Source organism: Emydura macquarii, unplaced genomic scaffold (assembly GCF_026122565.2).
Source record: "Emydura macquarii macquarii isolate MOO-44397 ecotype Brisbane River unplaced genomic scaffold, CSIRO-AGI_Emac_v2 contig_295, whole genome shotgun sequence".
NCBI classification, from domain to species: domain Eukaryota; kingdom Metazoa; phylum Chordata; order Testudines; family Chelidae; genus Emydura; species Emydura macquarii.
The window spans coordinates 1,484,633-1,498,285 of record NW_027130432.1 but is presented as its reverse complement, the minus strand read 5'-3'; the positions used below and the strand labels follow the sequence as shown (position 1 = coordinate 1,498,285).

The 13,653-nt window shown below is 35.6% G+C and overlaps 1 protein-coding gene across 6 annotated transcripts in view; it reads right to left on the bottom strand.

Moving 5' to 3' along the window:
- PHKB (phosphorylase kinase regulatory subunit beta) overlaps positions 1–13,653 on the bottom strand; it is a 173,798-nt gene that overhangs the window by 101,382 nt on the left and 58,763 nt on the right. For all 6 annotated transcript variants that reach the window (XM_067550516.1, XM_067550507.1, XM_067550525.1 and 3 more), the window contains one exon: positions 2,368–2,431. In XM_067550516.1, the coding sequence (XP_067406617.1) occupies positions 2,368–2,431 (64 nt within the window). The remainder of the gene's footprint in view (positions 1–2,367; positions 2,432–13,653) is intronic.

Sequence of the window (13,653 nt, the reverse complement as noted above, 5' to 3'; positions counted from 1 at the left end):
AGGCAGCCGGGACATAGCCCGGCCACCTTAAGTCCTTCAGGGACTTCTTCCTAAGCTACAACACTTAACAACTACTTAAACTAATTAGGTACTTTGATTAACAAAGAGATAAAAGAAGGGGAATGGCACTTGCAGGGAGCAAGTGCTAGTTCCATCCGACCGTCACGAGCGGAAAGAAGAGACTGAGGGTGCGTAGGGTCGGCAGTGCCTCATGTGCTGCGGCATGGGCGCGGCACTCCAGGGGGCACCAGAGCCAGCCCTACGGGGGCTGCTAAGGGGAAAAAAGTTCCAGGAACCGTGCACTGTGGCGTGCACACACCTATATTGGAATGGATATGAGCAATCACTCGAAGATAGAATAATACGTTTGCTATCATCACATGGTTCACTTGGCTTGTGCATTATACCCTTTCCCCCATCCTGTGTCTGCCTTGTCTATGTAGACAATATTGTCATTGTTTTCATGTACTCCTATCTGTTTGTATCCACCTGTTCTCTCATCTTATACTTCAGATTGTAAACTATCTGGGGTAGAGACTGTCTTTTTGTTCTGTTTGAACAGCACCAAGCAATGGGATCCTACTCTATGACTCACGCTCCTAGACACTACAGTAATACAAATAGTAAAATCATAGTAATAATAAATAAATAATCACTGCTCACACAGAAAGCACTATGTCAGTACGTTGACTCAGCATAGAGTTTGTAAGTCTAAATAAAGGTGACTTACAACAAAGCATTGTCTTTGAAACTCAAGTCTCCATGATCTTCAGTTAAGACAATATTAAGAAAAACTTTAAAGACCAAAGATTTTCTTTGGTAATGTATAAATTTCCTCCCTGACTCCTTACTGGGTTCACCATGGCAATCTAATTCAAAATTTAACTATATATCTTAAAGCAGAATTTTAAGCTTTGAAATAGGCAAGGATTGCCACACTACAAATTAGCTCCATCTCTGACTTTTGAGGCAATAGAAAAGTACCAGTGCTTCAACAACAACAAAACAACAAAAAAGTGCCCTCCCCTTGAAATAATCAAGAATAATGTTTTTGAATAAGATTCCCAGGGCTCAGTCAGTTCTTACGTTTTTGATGTTTTCATTCAATGTATAGCAGGGACAATACCTCTCAGCATACTTGGATATATTCCTCTAGCCTTTGACTTTTAATTAGATCAGTGTTACTTCAAGAACATGAGGTCACATTACAAAATGATTAAACACTGCAAGGTGCATACACTTTCAATGAACCACTGTTTATAACCAGCAACAGTTTTAATTTAGCAGCTAAAGAAGAAAAATTTAGTATTTTCAAAATCAATTTTTGGATGATTTTCAATATTGGAAGGGAATTTGTAAAACTAAAACATAGCATGTATTAATGTTCTCCAGAAATGAAGACATTTGGGTATTCTAGCAAGACAAACATTGTATGAGAACTGAAAGAATGAATGCTTTAAAAAATGCAACGCAGGAGCAAATTTAAAATGTTAAAACATTTTAAACTCACAGCTTTGCTGTTGCACTCACTTTTTTGCCAAAAGTCTCTTATGGACAGTTCTCTGCCAAAGTCCTTTGCCCTTGCAATTTGGTTATCTTTGCATCTATGGCACCATCCACCTCTCCTTTATTTTTGTACAGCCACAACTCCCTTTCCCCACATTAATTGACAACGTTTAATGGCTCAGTTACAAATTTCCTCCATTACCCACCTTCTCAGGGCTATAAGTTTGGAAAGAATACTCTTATTTTGAGCTTAGACCTTTGTGGGTATAATATATTAAGAGACTTATAGCCAAAAATTTTGAGAATGTAGAGGGCGAGAAAGTCTAACAGAGGTAAAAGTATGACAAAAGGCTTTCTTTTTAATGGAGTTTAATGTATCGGGCGGGGGATGGACCCAAACCAAAACCTAAACAAAAACCAAAATACTAGACTATGTGAAAGGCTGGTAACAGAAAAGATTCCAATGATGGTGCAACCTATTTGAGATTTAAAACACAAATGACAGCAGTGGGATCATATAAACAAAATGAGATGTTTAAAATCTTGATCAAAAGTGATAGGGGAAGCAGAAAAGTTGTAGACATTTCTATTTTAACCAGAGTTAACAAAAAACAAAAAAACAAATTAAAACCCACAAACACAACTGGAAAGAGAAATAAAACTTGCTATATTTAAGGACAGAGCTGATTTTATTCAGTTATCATTCTGTACAAAAAAAAGGAACAATCTATTTACCAGTTTGGAGATTGAACTGACTTTGTTATGAATTTTACACATCCATTGATCTGCGGTGAAAACAATTTGTTAAAAAACAAACAATCTGTTAATTAAAAATATAGAATGAACAAACGTCTTTATTACCTGACTGCCAAAGAGGTTGAATCCATTAATTGCTTCTAGGGCTGCTTTTGCTAATCCGACAGAGCTGGGAGGGAGTGGAAAGAGAAAGACATTTGTTATGCTTACAAACCTGGAATTTAACAAATCAATACCTGATGTTTCTTTCAGAAATAGGATCTCTTCTTGCTTAGTATTTTTTTTTAAACCCTAAGCTAATGATACAGTAAATTGTGCTTATTTTCCAGAATTTTTCTTTTCAGCTTTTTCTTGGTCTTTAAAGGTCAGTGATGATCTGGAAAAAATGAGTCTGGTTTCACTTTGCTGTTGGATATCTGGCATTCTGTGCTTCATGGTCTTGCTAGCAGCACAGCAGATTTATTTTCTGCACTATTTCTGTACACTCAGCTCTCAGACACTAAATTTGACAAAAGAAACCTCCAATAATTTTTCATCCAAGTTATTTTAAATATCACATATCAGTTTTAGATCAAACTGCAAAAATCTTATGTCAACCATTCATCTATATTTATCTTCACCTCATTCACTAACTAGGGGATAATATTAATATGCACTCTGTAGTAGGCATTATCCATTAAACCAAAATGAGTTATATCAATGCTATGGACCTTTTATTATGTGAAATGTTTTCTCCATGATTTCCCATTTGACTGTTATTGCTACTTTTTAAATGATATTTAATATTAATTTGGATTAATGATTACCCATATTTTTACACTTTTTTGTTTATTCAGGAATTATTTATATAAAGGGTATAGTTATCCTACTACATGTGAAAGCGAATTGCACAGTGCCTGATTTTCTGAAGAGCTCATGTCTCATTTAAGTACCTACATGAAGTGGTCAGATTTTCAAAAGTAGAAGCCAGTAGTTTCCAAAAGGAACAATGGGAACTGCATTGTATTGAGTAAAAAAATAAATTAGAAATTTTTCTACCAGCGTTAAATGAAAAATAGGGACAACTATTTCCATCCTATTGTTTTATTCTCAGTATGGGTTATATTTAATCAGTTATCTGGAATATTTTAGTATCATTCATACAATCAAAAACCTACTTGTGCTTTAATTATCATTATAAATTGCTCTTTGAAGTTGAAATTCATCCATGTTTGAAAGTCCCATATAAGAATCTCTGTGCCATCAATGTTCCACAGTAAAACACTGGAAGGAACCTCTTTCAGTCCTGAACAGGCCAAGGTGCAGGGGATCTGGTGGGGCAGGCTGGGAGAAGGGGGTACTGGATTTGCAGAACCCACTGCCTGCCCATTTGGATTAGCCATGCCATAATTACTTCAATGCACAAAGTACATTTTTAGGCTTTGTGCAGGCAGGGTGATTTTCACCCTAAGCAAATGTTTTTCTGGTTTAAAGTAATTATTTAAATCTGGAAATAACTATGTATTGATTCTGTCTGTGTGTTTATTTTTTGTTTTTTAAGCACACACTTGGGGCTGTGTTCCTTTGCTGTTACAGTGAGGAACAAAGACCTTACCTATGACTTTACTAGGGCTTCAGAATTCAAAGAGGTTTGCCACCAAAAGAATGGTTGCATCACAGCCAGCTAGTGGTGGTTCTCTTGGGCATAACTGCTTAATTTCTGGCCATGGACCTGTACTATCTGGTAGAAAGCCTACCCAGAAATGAAAAGGTGACAATTAATTGCTCCTTCTGGATAAATGTTCCTCTGCCATAAGCCAGCACCGAATCTAGCCCATCATCCTAAAACTCCGCTGATATTTCTGTCACGTTTCTCCATGTTACTATCCTCTGTCCCTAGGGTGACAAGATGTCCCAATTTTATAGGGACGGTCCTGCTATTTGGGCATTTGTCTTATATATGTTATTACTAATTATCTCCTACTCCCATCCCGATTTTTCCCACTTACTATCTGATCACCTTATCTGTCCCAAAGAGAAAAGCCTACCGTAACAGGAAAGAGACATGAAACATTTCTTAAACAAATTATGTCCACACACTTAACAGAAAAGATGCATTTTTCACAGGATGCATCTTTCATTGGAATTCCCACAATATCAGAAGTGTTCTTGCCCAAATCATGCATTACTTTACTTTTAGTAAATAAAATTTATCAAAATTTTCATTACGATCTTCTGCCTGAAGATGTAGTTTCCACCTCTGAAAAAGAAATTCATCAGCAAACCTGGCTAGGTTCCAGAAACATTCTTTACTGGAAGCTCACTTGCACTTAAAATATTTTTTAAATTTAGAAAAGAATTTGGCATATCAAAGAAATCACTTCGTGTTTGATCCTTACAACAGAGAAGTCACTTAAATATACATGAAGGCCAAACAAATTAGCACCAAGTGGAAATCAGGTGGCAGTGTCCATTAGAGTAATATCTAACCCAACTGACCTTTCAGGCCACTAAAATGAAGGCTTTGCTAGTATGTGTCAATCTAATTTTGGGTGTTCACTTTTTTGATGTTTTCGTGCTATACGTATAGATGATCGTTCACATACAATGAAGAGCTTGTTGCCCAGGTTTCACCTGTAACTGTTTATACTTCCCACTATACAGGAAAAACAGCATCACAAAATTTTGTAAGTGTTCTGTCATGCTTCTGTGTAAACTGCATGCAGAACAGAGAATGGGAAACAGGATTATTCCTTCTAGGAGTCAAACAGGTAATAGTTATTCACTACAACATTAGGTTTCATTTACATTTTTTGGTAACTAGTGAAGACCCACATAAAAATATACAAATTGTTAAATCAGCTGTTGAGACTATTTTACACTATAGCATATAAACAACTGATGTTTTATTTTTGAAGAAATAAAAAAGGAACCACGTATTTACGAAATTCTACAGTGTTCTAAATACAAATTGCAAACCAAATTATAATTTATAAACCTTTGTAAATTAGCAAAATTTTTATTTAAAAAAATAAAAGCATTATACACAAAGCATCTCCATTGTAAAACAAATGGCTTGTAGTTTCCAATTTCTTTCATTTTAATAATATATAATCTTATTTTTTCAGGGGCCAGGGACACTTCATCTGCACAGAAGCAGTAGCAGCATTTTCTGCTAGCTAACACATTTTTTGGCCTTTGATACATTTAAAAAAAGTTTAAAGATGGGCTAATACAAATCTACAAACAGACAGATTTAGCTGAAATTTGAATATTAAAAAAAGCAAAACCACCATCATAAAGAGAGAAAGGATTTGTTTTTACTCTTAGGGTCTGATGAATGTGATATTTTCAAAATTTACTGAGCAGGTTCATTTTCATTATCACAATTTATACCTTAATACTCTCTAATAATTTACAGTTTTTATGGAAATCTTGAAGCAAAAAGCCAACAGCAATACAGTGGCGTGAAAGGTCAACCAGGTTAGATGTTACTCTAATGGTTACTCTGGTAGAACTGTGGCGAGTCAGAGACCTCATCATAAGCAGAGGAATGACAAAAAGGGCAACATTATTCAGATATTTTTAAATGATATACAAGTAAAATAAATGGACAGTAACTTCAAACGTGTCTACTATATTGCAATAATAATGAGCTAAAGCATTAATATATATGGAAAAATGATTCTGTATTAGTAAAAAACCTAAGTGTCAGCATTTTAAAATTCACACAGCTTTACAAAGTAAAATATTTAGCTGGCAGATTAATGACAGTTTTATTACTGACTATAAACAGACTGCAAAAACTAGGAAGATCACTTTAGACAAACTGCTTACAAATCACTTCTGTGGTCAAAATGAAAGTACATGAACTAGACAAACTATAGCTGCCTAATAAAATGAAGGCCTCCGACTTTCTTCAAAGAGTGACTGCTTGTATATATTTAAAATGTCAATCAAAATAGGGTGTGGTCCTTTCACCACTATCCTTACAACTAAAACTTTAGGCTATGCCTTGGGCATCTTTTATCTTGATAACAGTGTTATCACTTACCTGTTCTCCTGACCTACCCCTACTTTAAAAATCAATTTAACATATTGCCTCCAAGATCATTTACTGACATCATCATGCTGATGTTCTAATTATATCTTCCCCCTGAATGTCTTCACTGGTTTCCTCTCACCTTCTCCAGCATCCAATGCCAACTGCTTGTTTTCACTTTCCAGGCTCTGCCCAACTCTATCTCATAATTGATTATTTATTTGCACAATGCCATAGGAGTGCATGGTGTTTTCAAGTTAATTACAAAAATGACAGTGCCCTCTTTTTATGCATATGATTGGATTAAGATTAAAAAAAGGAAGATAAACAAGGAATAGGAGAGGTGTTATAGGGAATGAGAATTACAACAGAGAGATTGAGACAACAGAGAGATTGGTTTTTGTTACACATGCATCTTGTTGGTTTCTTTTTAAAAGTTGTTGAAATGGAAGGAATGTGGGACAAGGTGGAAGTCAGTGATAAAAGGCAAACTGAAATAAATTAGTTTTAAGGCGGGATTTGGTTATGCACCACAATCAGGTAGGATTTATCAGACATAAAGGCTGGTATGTGTGAAGGCACAGACATGCTTATGAGAAATAAAAGGGTTATCAAGGTAAGCTGAAAGTGATAAAACACAGGGCACAGGTGAGGAGCAGAATCCAACAATGTTCCAGAAGAGAAACTCTTCACACCCAAGGAGATGAGACTGGAAGAGAAAAGAAATAAATGCCTCATCTTCCCATAAAACTGGTGTATCACAATCAGCTCACTCCCTTCCCCATGCTTTCCAGAAGTGGCATCAAGGGAAAGGAGAGGTAGAAAAAGCTCTTAACACATGAATTAATTTCCACTGCTGAGAACCTCGACATCAACCATACTAAAGTCTGCCCTCTATGCTAAGCTGCTATCACCACTATTATGTCTGAGACATCATTTGATGGAAGGAGCTCTTACCAACGGTGAGTTATATTGTTAAGTTCAAGACTCTGGAAAAATGCCTTAAGTGGTGTAATATTCTAATCCTTGGAAAGTCTGAACAATCTGAAAGTATCAACTGATGTAATATTGTAATTTCTTTATTAAGTAATTGATCAGTATTGTGGAAATACTGTTTACTTCAAATTATTAAATTATTTAATTTCCTCTACAAAAATGCAACTTGACTAATATGGTAATACTTTCTCCCTTTTTGTTATATTCTATTTAGGATAAGAATTATATAATTAAGATATTACAGAGAAATTAGGATACAAGTTTATATCAGAGGATCTCCCCCTCTCATCCTCCCCGATTCCACGAGAGTGACCTTGATTCAGAGAAATTCATTATTTTGAGGAATAAATTTGTCTTGAGGTATTTTGGCAACAGTCCTTTCTATGGAGAAACTGCAATTAATCCCTGCCAGGAATTTATACTTTATGATTTTGACAACACTAGATCTTTTTTATTAGAGCAATTAAAAAGGGAACATTTAGTTGAGGGGAAAAATACTAGTTCAGAAAATGAGTTGATGATAAGCCCCTTTTTCCCGACTTTGAAGAGATGTTATTTAAAAATGGTTATATTAGCCACAGCTAACAAATTATATGATTAGGTGCAATATTTCAAAAAAGATGCAAGTATGGATAAGCTATATATTTAACCTTGCTTGTACAGTGTCAAAAGCATTTAATTAGAGAAGTTTGGCTTGGATTTATGGAGAATCAAGTTTTTTCTCGTAAATATATCACCTCTATTATTTATGGATATTAAATAAAAAAAAATGTTTAAAAATAAAGTCAGACCCGAGTCAGGGGAGCTTATTATAACTATGCAGAAATTATCAACAGAATGGAAAGAGAAACATGTCTAGTTGCAAAATCTCATGTACTATATTTAGCACACATTATTTCTGTTAGACTGTTTTCATTACCAGCAGTGTCATAAAAAATTGATTGCAGGCTGTATCATTCTTTTTAACCATCACCAATAGGTTTATAAAACTTCAGTCTTCCTTTGAGAAACACTGCCAGAAATCGTGCTTGTGGGATTCTTGTGGGATTTAATTCTAATTGGTTCAACAAGGGAAAGCTGATTACGTTAGCTAAAAAATTCTGCATGGACCAGATGCCATCAAAGACCAGTGAATTCCCTTGGTTTTTAAACCTTCTGCTGATTAGAAAGTTATTGTTACCCAGATAATGTAATGAAGTAGTAAGCTAAACTCAGTGGTGTAATGGATATATTAACCATTTCCTTTCTGTCAAGTCTTTCAAAAAAAATGTTACTACTAGAATAAAGTTGTTATTTTATCTAATGCAATTATGAAACAGCAACTGGTTTAACTGAAATTGGCATAGTAATTTAGCTAAATCATGTTTCTTGGGTGTTACAGTTATATTCTAAATAAACTAAATATGCTCTACGAATGCAAGATAAATCCATTGCTTTGATAACTGGATTACACATTAATGGAGACATCCCTATTTCCTCCTCCAGGTGAACACCTTCAAAACACATGAGCAGGTCTTTCGGGGAATGAGGGCAAAAAGAATTGACTGGGAAGAACTACGCAGAGGTAATAGCTGAATAGAAGGGAAAGAGCAAGGACATTCAGGCACAGTAAATTATCTTATTTTATCTAGGTAAGGAGTGGGGGGGGGGAGTGGGGGGGGGGTGTGTGTCACAGAGAGTATAAAAAAAGGATTCCTCCAAAGTGAACATCTTATTTCTCACTCAACATTCCCAGGTAAACAATCAGTATTTTTCTACCTTTGCTTATTCAATACTTGAAGATATTACTACTCACACAAACACTGCTGGCAAATGAAAATACTTGTGTTTTAAAATGAAAATGCTGATTTCATTTCCCCATCTTATAATAAATATTCCTTCATTTTAATAGTCTATCAGACCCTTTCCCCACTGTATGCTAGTAACTGCTATAAATGCTATATTTTGCAATCTACTGAAAATACATAAGGAAGATCCTGCAATACTACAGAAAAGTTAAAGAGGAAAAGTGCCAATTGAAATAGCAAATATGTCTTAAGATAATGAAAAGATATTCAAAACAGTCAGCAGTATAAGATTATGCACATTAGGAATGCTATTAAATTTCAGACACTAAGTTGAAACTTTAATCATTAATTACTTCTTGTTGGAGGAGTCAGGAAAAAATAGAACAAAGCTTCTGCTATTAAGCATGTTATGTTCATTTCTCTTGGGTCATTTTTACATTACATATGCTATGAATTAATACTGTAAGAAATATATTTTTTAAAAATATAAAACTCTGGTCATAACTTCTAAGGAACATTTCCTTTTTTTCCCTTTTAGCATGGACAACAGCACAAGATGAATACATTGTAGGAACCCACTCTACTCTATTCCCATTTGTGAAAGAAGTCCTATTTGTAGGCAGCTTTAGAACAAAACCCTATCCAACCTGTCCAGAGATTTGGGGTAGTTAGGATCTGGATTTAAATTTTTTTGGCTTGAATCCAGAACATTGTTAATTCAACTAACATTTGTGTTCCAAATGCTACTCGCATGACAAGGAAGTTAACTGAGTTTACTAAAATGTCATTAATTACAGCTTTAAAATTGCTACATCCATCCCATAACCTTAATGAAAGGATGGAAAGCAGGCACTAAAATGTGTACATTATTGCTAATTACTAATCAAGATCTAAGATAAATTTCAAGGATCCTTGCTTGGAATGTTTCCCTCTGATATTTTTGGGGACCATACTGTATTAAATCTATGAACGTTTTATGTATCATTGTGAGCCAGGAATTATATGTGACGGCAGGGAATGGGTAGAGATTACCACAGCTTCTCCAGAAATTAAGAAGAATGTGTTTTGGGGTTTGGGGGGGTGAATAAGGCAAGTTGCTGAGACTGTAGACACACTCTGGAAAGGTACCACCCTCTGGGATGATTTGCATATACTGGTTCAAAACAAGTTTTCCAGAGACCAACAGACAAAGAACAAATGTGGAATATATAAAAACTGTTTAGACTCAGGGGTCTTTCTTTTAATTCAGAAAAAGGGTGGAAAAGATTTTGGCCTACAATGGCCCCATAGGACCAATAGGCAATTTCAGGAAATTCATAAACATGTAGGACCCTTTTTATATATGTATGTATGTTTTCTCTGTGAGGCTTTTTCCCTAAGAATAAATGTACTCTGCTGAGAAAGACCTGTGTGGTAACTACTGGTCACAAAGCTTGGAGAGAAAGCAAAGCACAGGTGAGGGCCACCATGCAGACTGACTTACTGGGCATATCACAGAGCATGGTATGGCGCTGTGCAGCTTTAAACCCCCCCGGTTGGAAGGGAGTGGGACATAGGTTCATGCCCCAAAACACGTGACAGCTGGACTCCTGAGACCTATTGGGTCATTCCTGAAATGGAACGCAGAGGGAGTACAGGTTCAGTTATCCTGAAACTGTGAATAGAGGAACCCCATCTTTTTCAGGGTGTCAGACTAGTAATTAAAAGTGTTCTACATCTTTTTCCTTCAAAATTATTTCTGACTTCTGTGCAAACTTCAAAACCTTTTAGTTATAAAGAGACTCCAATACCCAGCATGTGTAAATCAACATAGTGCCAATGAAGCTGACTTCAGTGAAGCATTAGCTTTATAACAGTGAGGATCTGGTCCAGAGTATTTTATGATTCAGTGGCAATTAAAAACTAATCATCACTATCTTTAAACTAATCTAAAACAAAATGCTAGCCTTTTGTAAATACTTCAAAGACATTTGCATCTTTTGGACTACAGGCTGGGCTTTTTGGTTATCACTCAAATTATTTTATATAAGAAAGTATCCTGTATGAAAGAGGCCTACATCCATTAAAGATGCTAAGTAATAACTTGCAATTCAGAAAGCAAGCATGAGTTATGAACAGGACTATAGTCTCTCAGATTTAAGTGACAAGAATCCAGTATCAAAAGTGTAGAGGCTTAAGAGGCTGTTTCACAGTCCATAATCATTACAGAGAGACACAAACAAACAACTGATCTACACAGCATTGAGTAGCATTATACACATTTCCTTAATTATTTCTGCTATTCTTCTATGCCACTATAAAACATCACTACAGTTAACAGAACGAAAAACATACACCAACTGACTGATTCAAAACAAGAAGACATCAGACTAACTAAATACAGGGAGGCAGTACTTAAGTTGACTACTGAATGGTGAGCCAGTGGCCAGACAGAGGTAGGAGAAGATCTGAATGTCAAATTAGGACCTATCACCAGAATAGAAGTAGAGAGAGCAGTCAAACAGTTTAAAAACCGAGAAGGCATCAAGTTTGGATAACATTCTAAATGTAGGCTCTTAAAGCAGACTTGAAGAACACACTAAATATTTTGATAGGCCTCTTACAAAACATATGGGAAGAAGAGAAAATACCAAACAAGTGGAAAAAGTGTTATAAGTGAAGCTGCCAAAGAAAGGAGACCTCAATCAGTGCAAAACTGGAGAAGCATTCAATTGCTGCCTATTCCAGGTCAGGTATTTACATGAATTATTTTAGACAGAATAAAAAAGCAGTAGATTCATGGTTACGACAAGACAGGGTTCAGACAGGAGAAATCATGCATAGATCAAATAGTGACCCTATGTATCATCACACAATTGTGACTGAATGGCAGCCATTACTTTAATATGAATTTTAAAGATTTCAAAAAGCTTTTGATACAGAACAGTCTTATGGAAGCTGCTACACCACAATGGAATCCCCCAGAAAATTGTGAACATCACTTAGAGATTCTATTACTACATGCCAAGTAATACATAACTGGAAACTGACTAAGCCATTCAAGGTTACCCCAAGCATTAGACAAAGATGTCTTATAATACCAATGATCTTTTTATTGGTAGTAGATTGTTTAACGAGAAAAAACACAGAACAACCACGTGTCATAGCAATGGACTTTTACACAGAAAGTTAGAGGACCTTGACTTTGCATATGACATCAACTTGCTATCCAATACCATATAGATGTATACATGCCAAAACAAATGATCTTTAGACTTATGTACAATTAGTAGGATTGAAAAACAACACAAAATAAACCTAAAACCATGAGAATCAAAACACCACAAGAAATACGAATAACACGTTCTCGGATTGACATAGAAGAGGTCCAGGATTTCACACATCTTGGCAGCACTCAGGTGGAACAGAAGCAGACATCAAAGTCAGAATAGCAAAAGCCAGACAAGCCTTTGTAACTCTAAAACTAATCTGGAGAAACTGAAATCTTGTCCTCCAAACTAACCTTTGAATATTTAACACTATTGTAAAGTCAGTCTTACTAGATAGGGCTTAAACTTGGAGACTTGCTAAGTCCTTAATATCTAAACATAATTTTTTTTATAAATAGCTGCCTTAGACAAATCTTCAATATCAGAAAAAAAAATTACAAATGAAGAACTCTGGAGGACGACAAAACAGGAATCGATAGGATAGGAAATTGTGGAACGAAAATGGAGATGACATACATGTAGGAAAGACCTGAACAATCTAACAAAACAAGCTTCAGAATGGAAAGCCCAGGGCAAGAGGTGACAAAACAGACCAAGGATAACATGAAAACACACAAAAGCAGAATTAAAAGCTATTAAATTGCATAGGAAGAAGCTAAGATTGCAGAAGGAGACTAGCAAAGATGGAAGTTAGTGATGAAGGCCCTATGTTCCACATGAAATAAAGATAGCATAAGAGTAAGAGACACACACATTACAGAGCTGCTGCAAAAGAACACGAAGATTTCAATAACTAAAATAAGACAGATGTTACTTAGCTCTTCAAGAATACTCATTTAGTGTTGCACACAATGAATAATGAAAGCACATAACACTTGATAGAAAATGTTTATCTTAAAAACTACCATTTAAAAATTTGAGAAACATATTTATGACGACTTAGGTGCTAGAAATTAGGAGTATAGTGGGAATGGGGGGGGGGGGGAGGAGGAGGGAGGAGTTATTTTGTTAGTTCTACTAGTTTGATCCTTCAAAAGCCTGGGCATGCTGGCCTCAATCAAGTAAAACACTTAAGCAAATGCTTAACTTTAACCATGTGAGTGAATCCACTGAAGTAATTGGGTGGTATGGCATTAGAAAGCTTAGAGTGCAAGTGAATTGCTCTGGACATATGCAGGACTCTTCAGGTAAATTTTAATAAAAATGCACATGCAGCTTCACTCAGTTACAGTAATTCTGATGCACAAGTAACTACTTATATGTACATCTGGTTATTTGCACGTGGAATTTAGATATAGAACTGTGCTCATATTTCTTATGAAGTATAGACTTCATGTCCCCAGAAGACCTCAGACTGGCATATTTCATGAGCACTAAT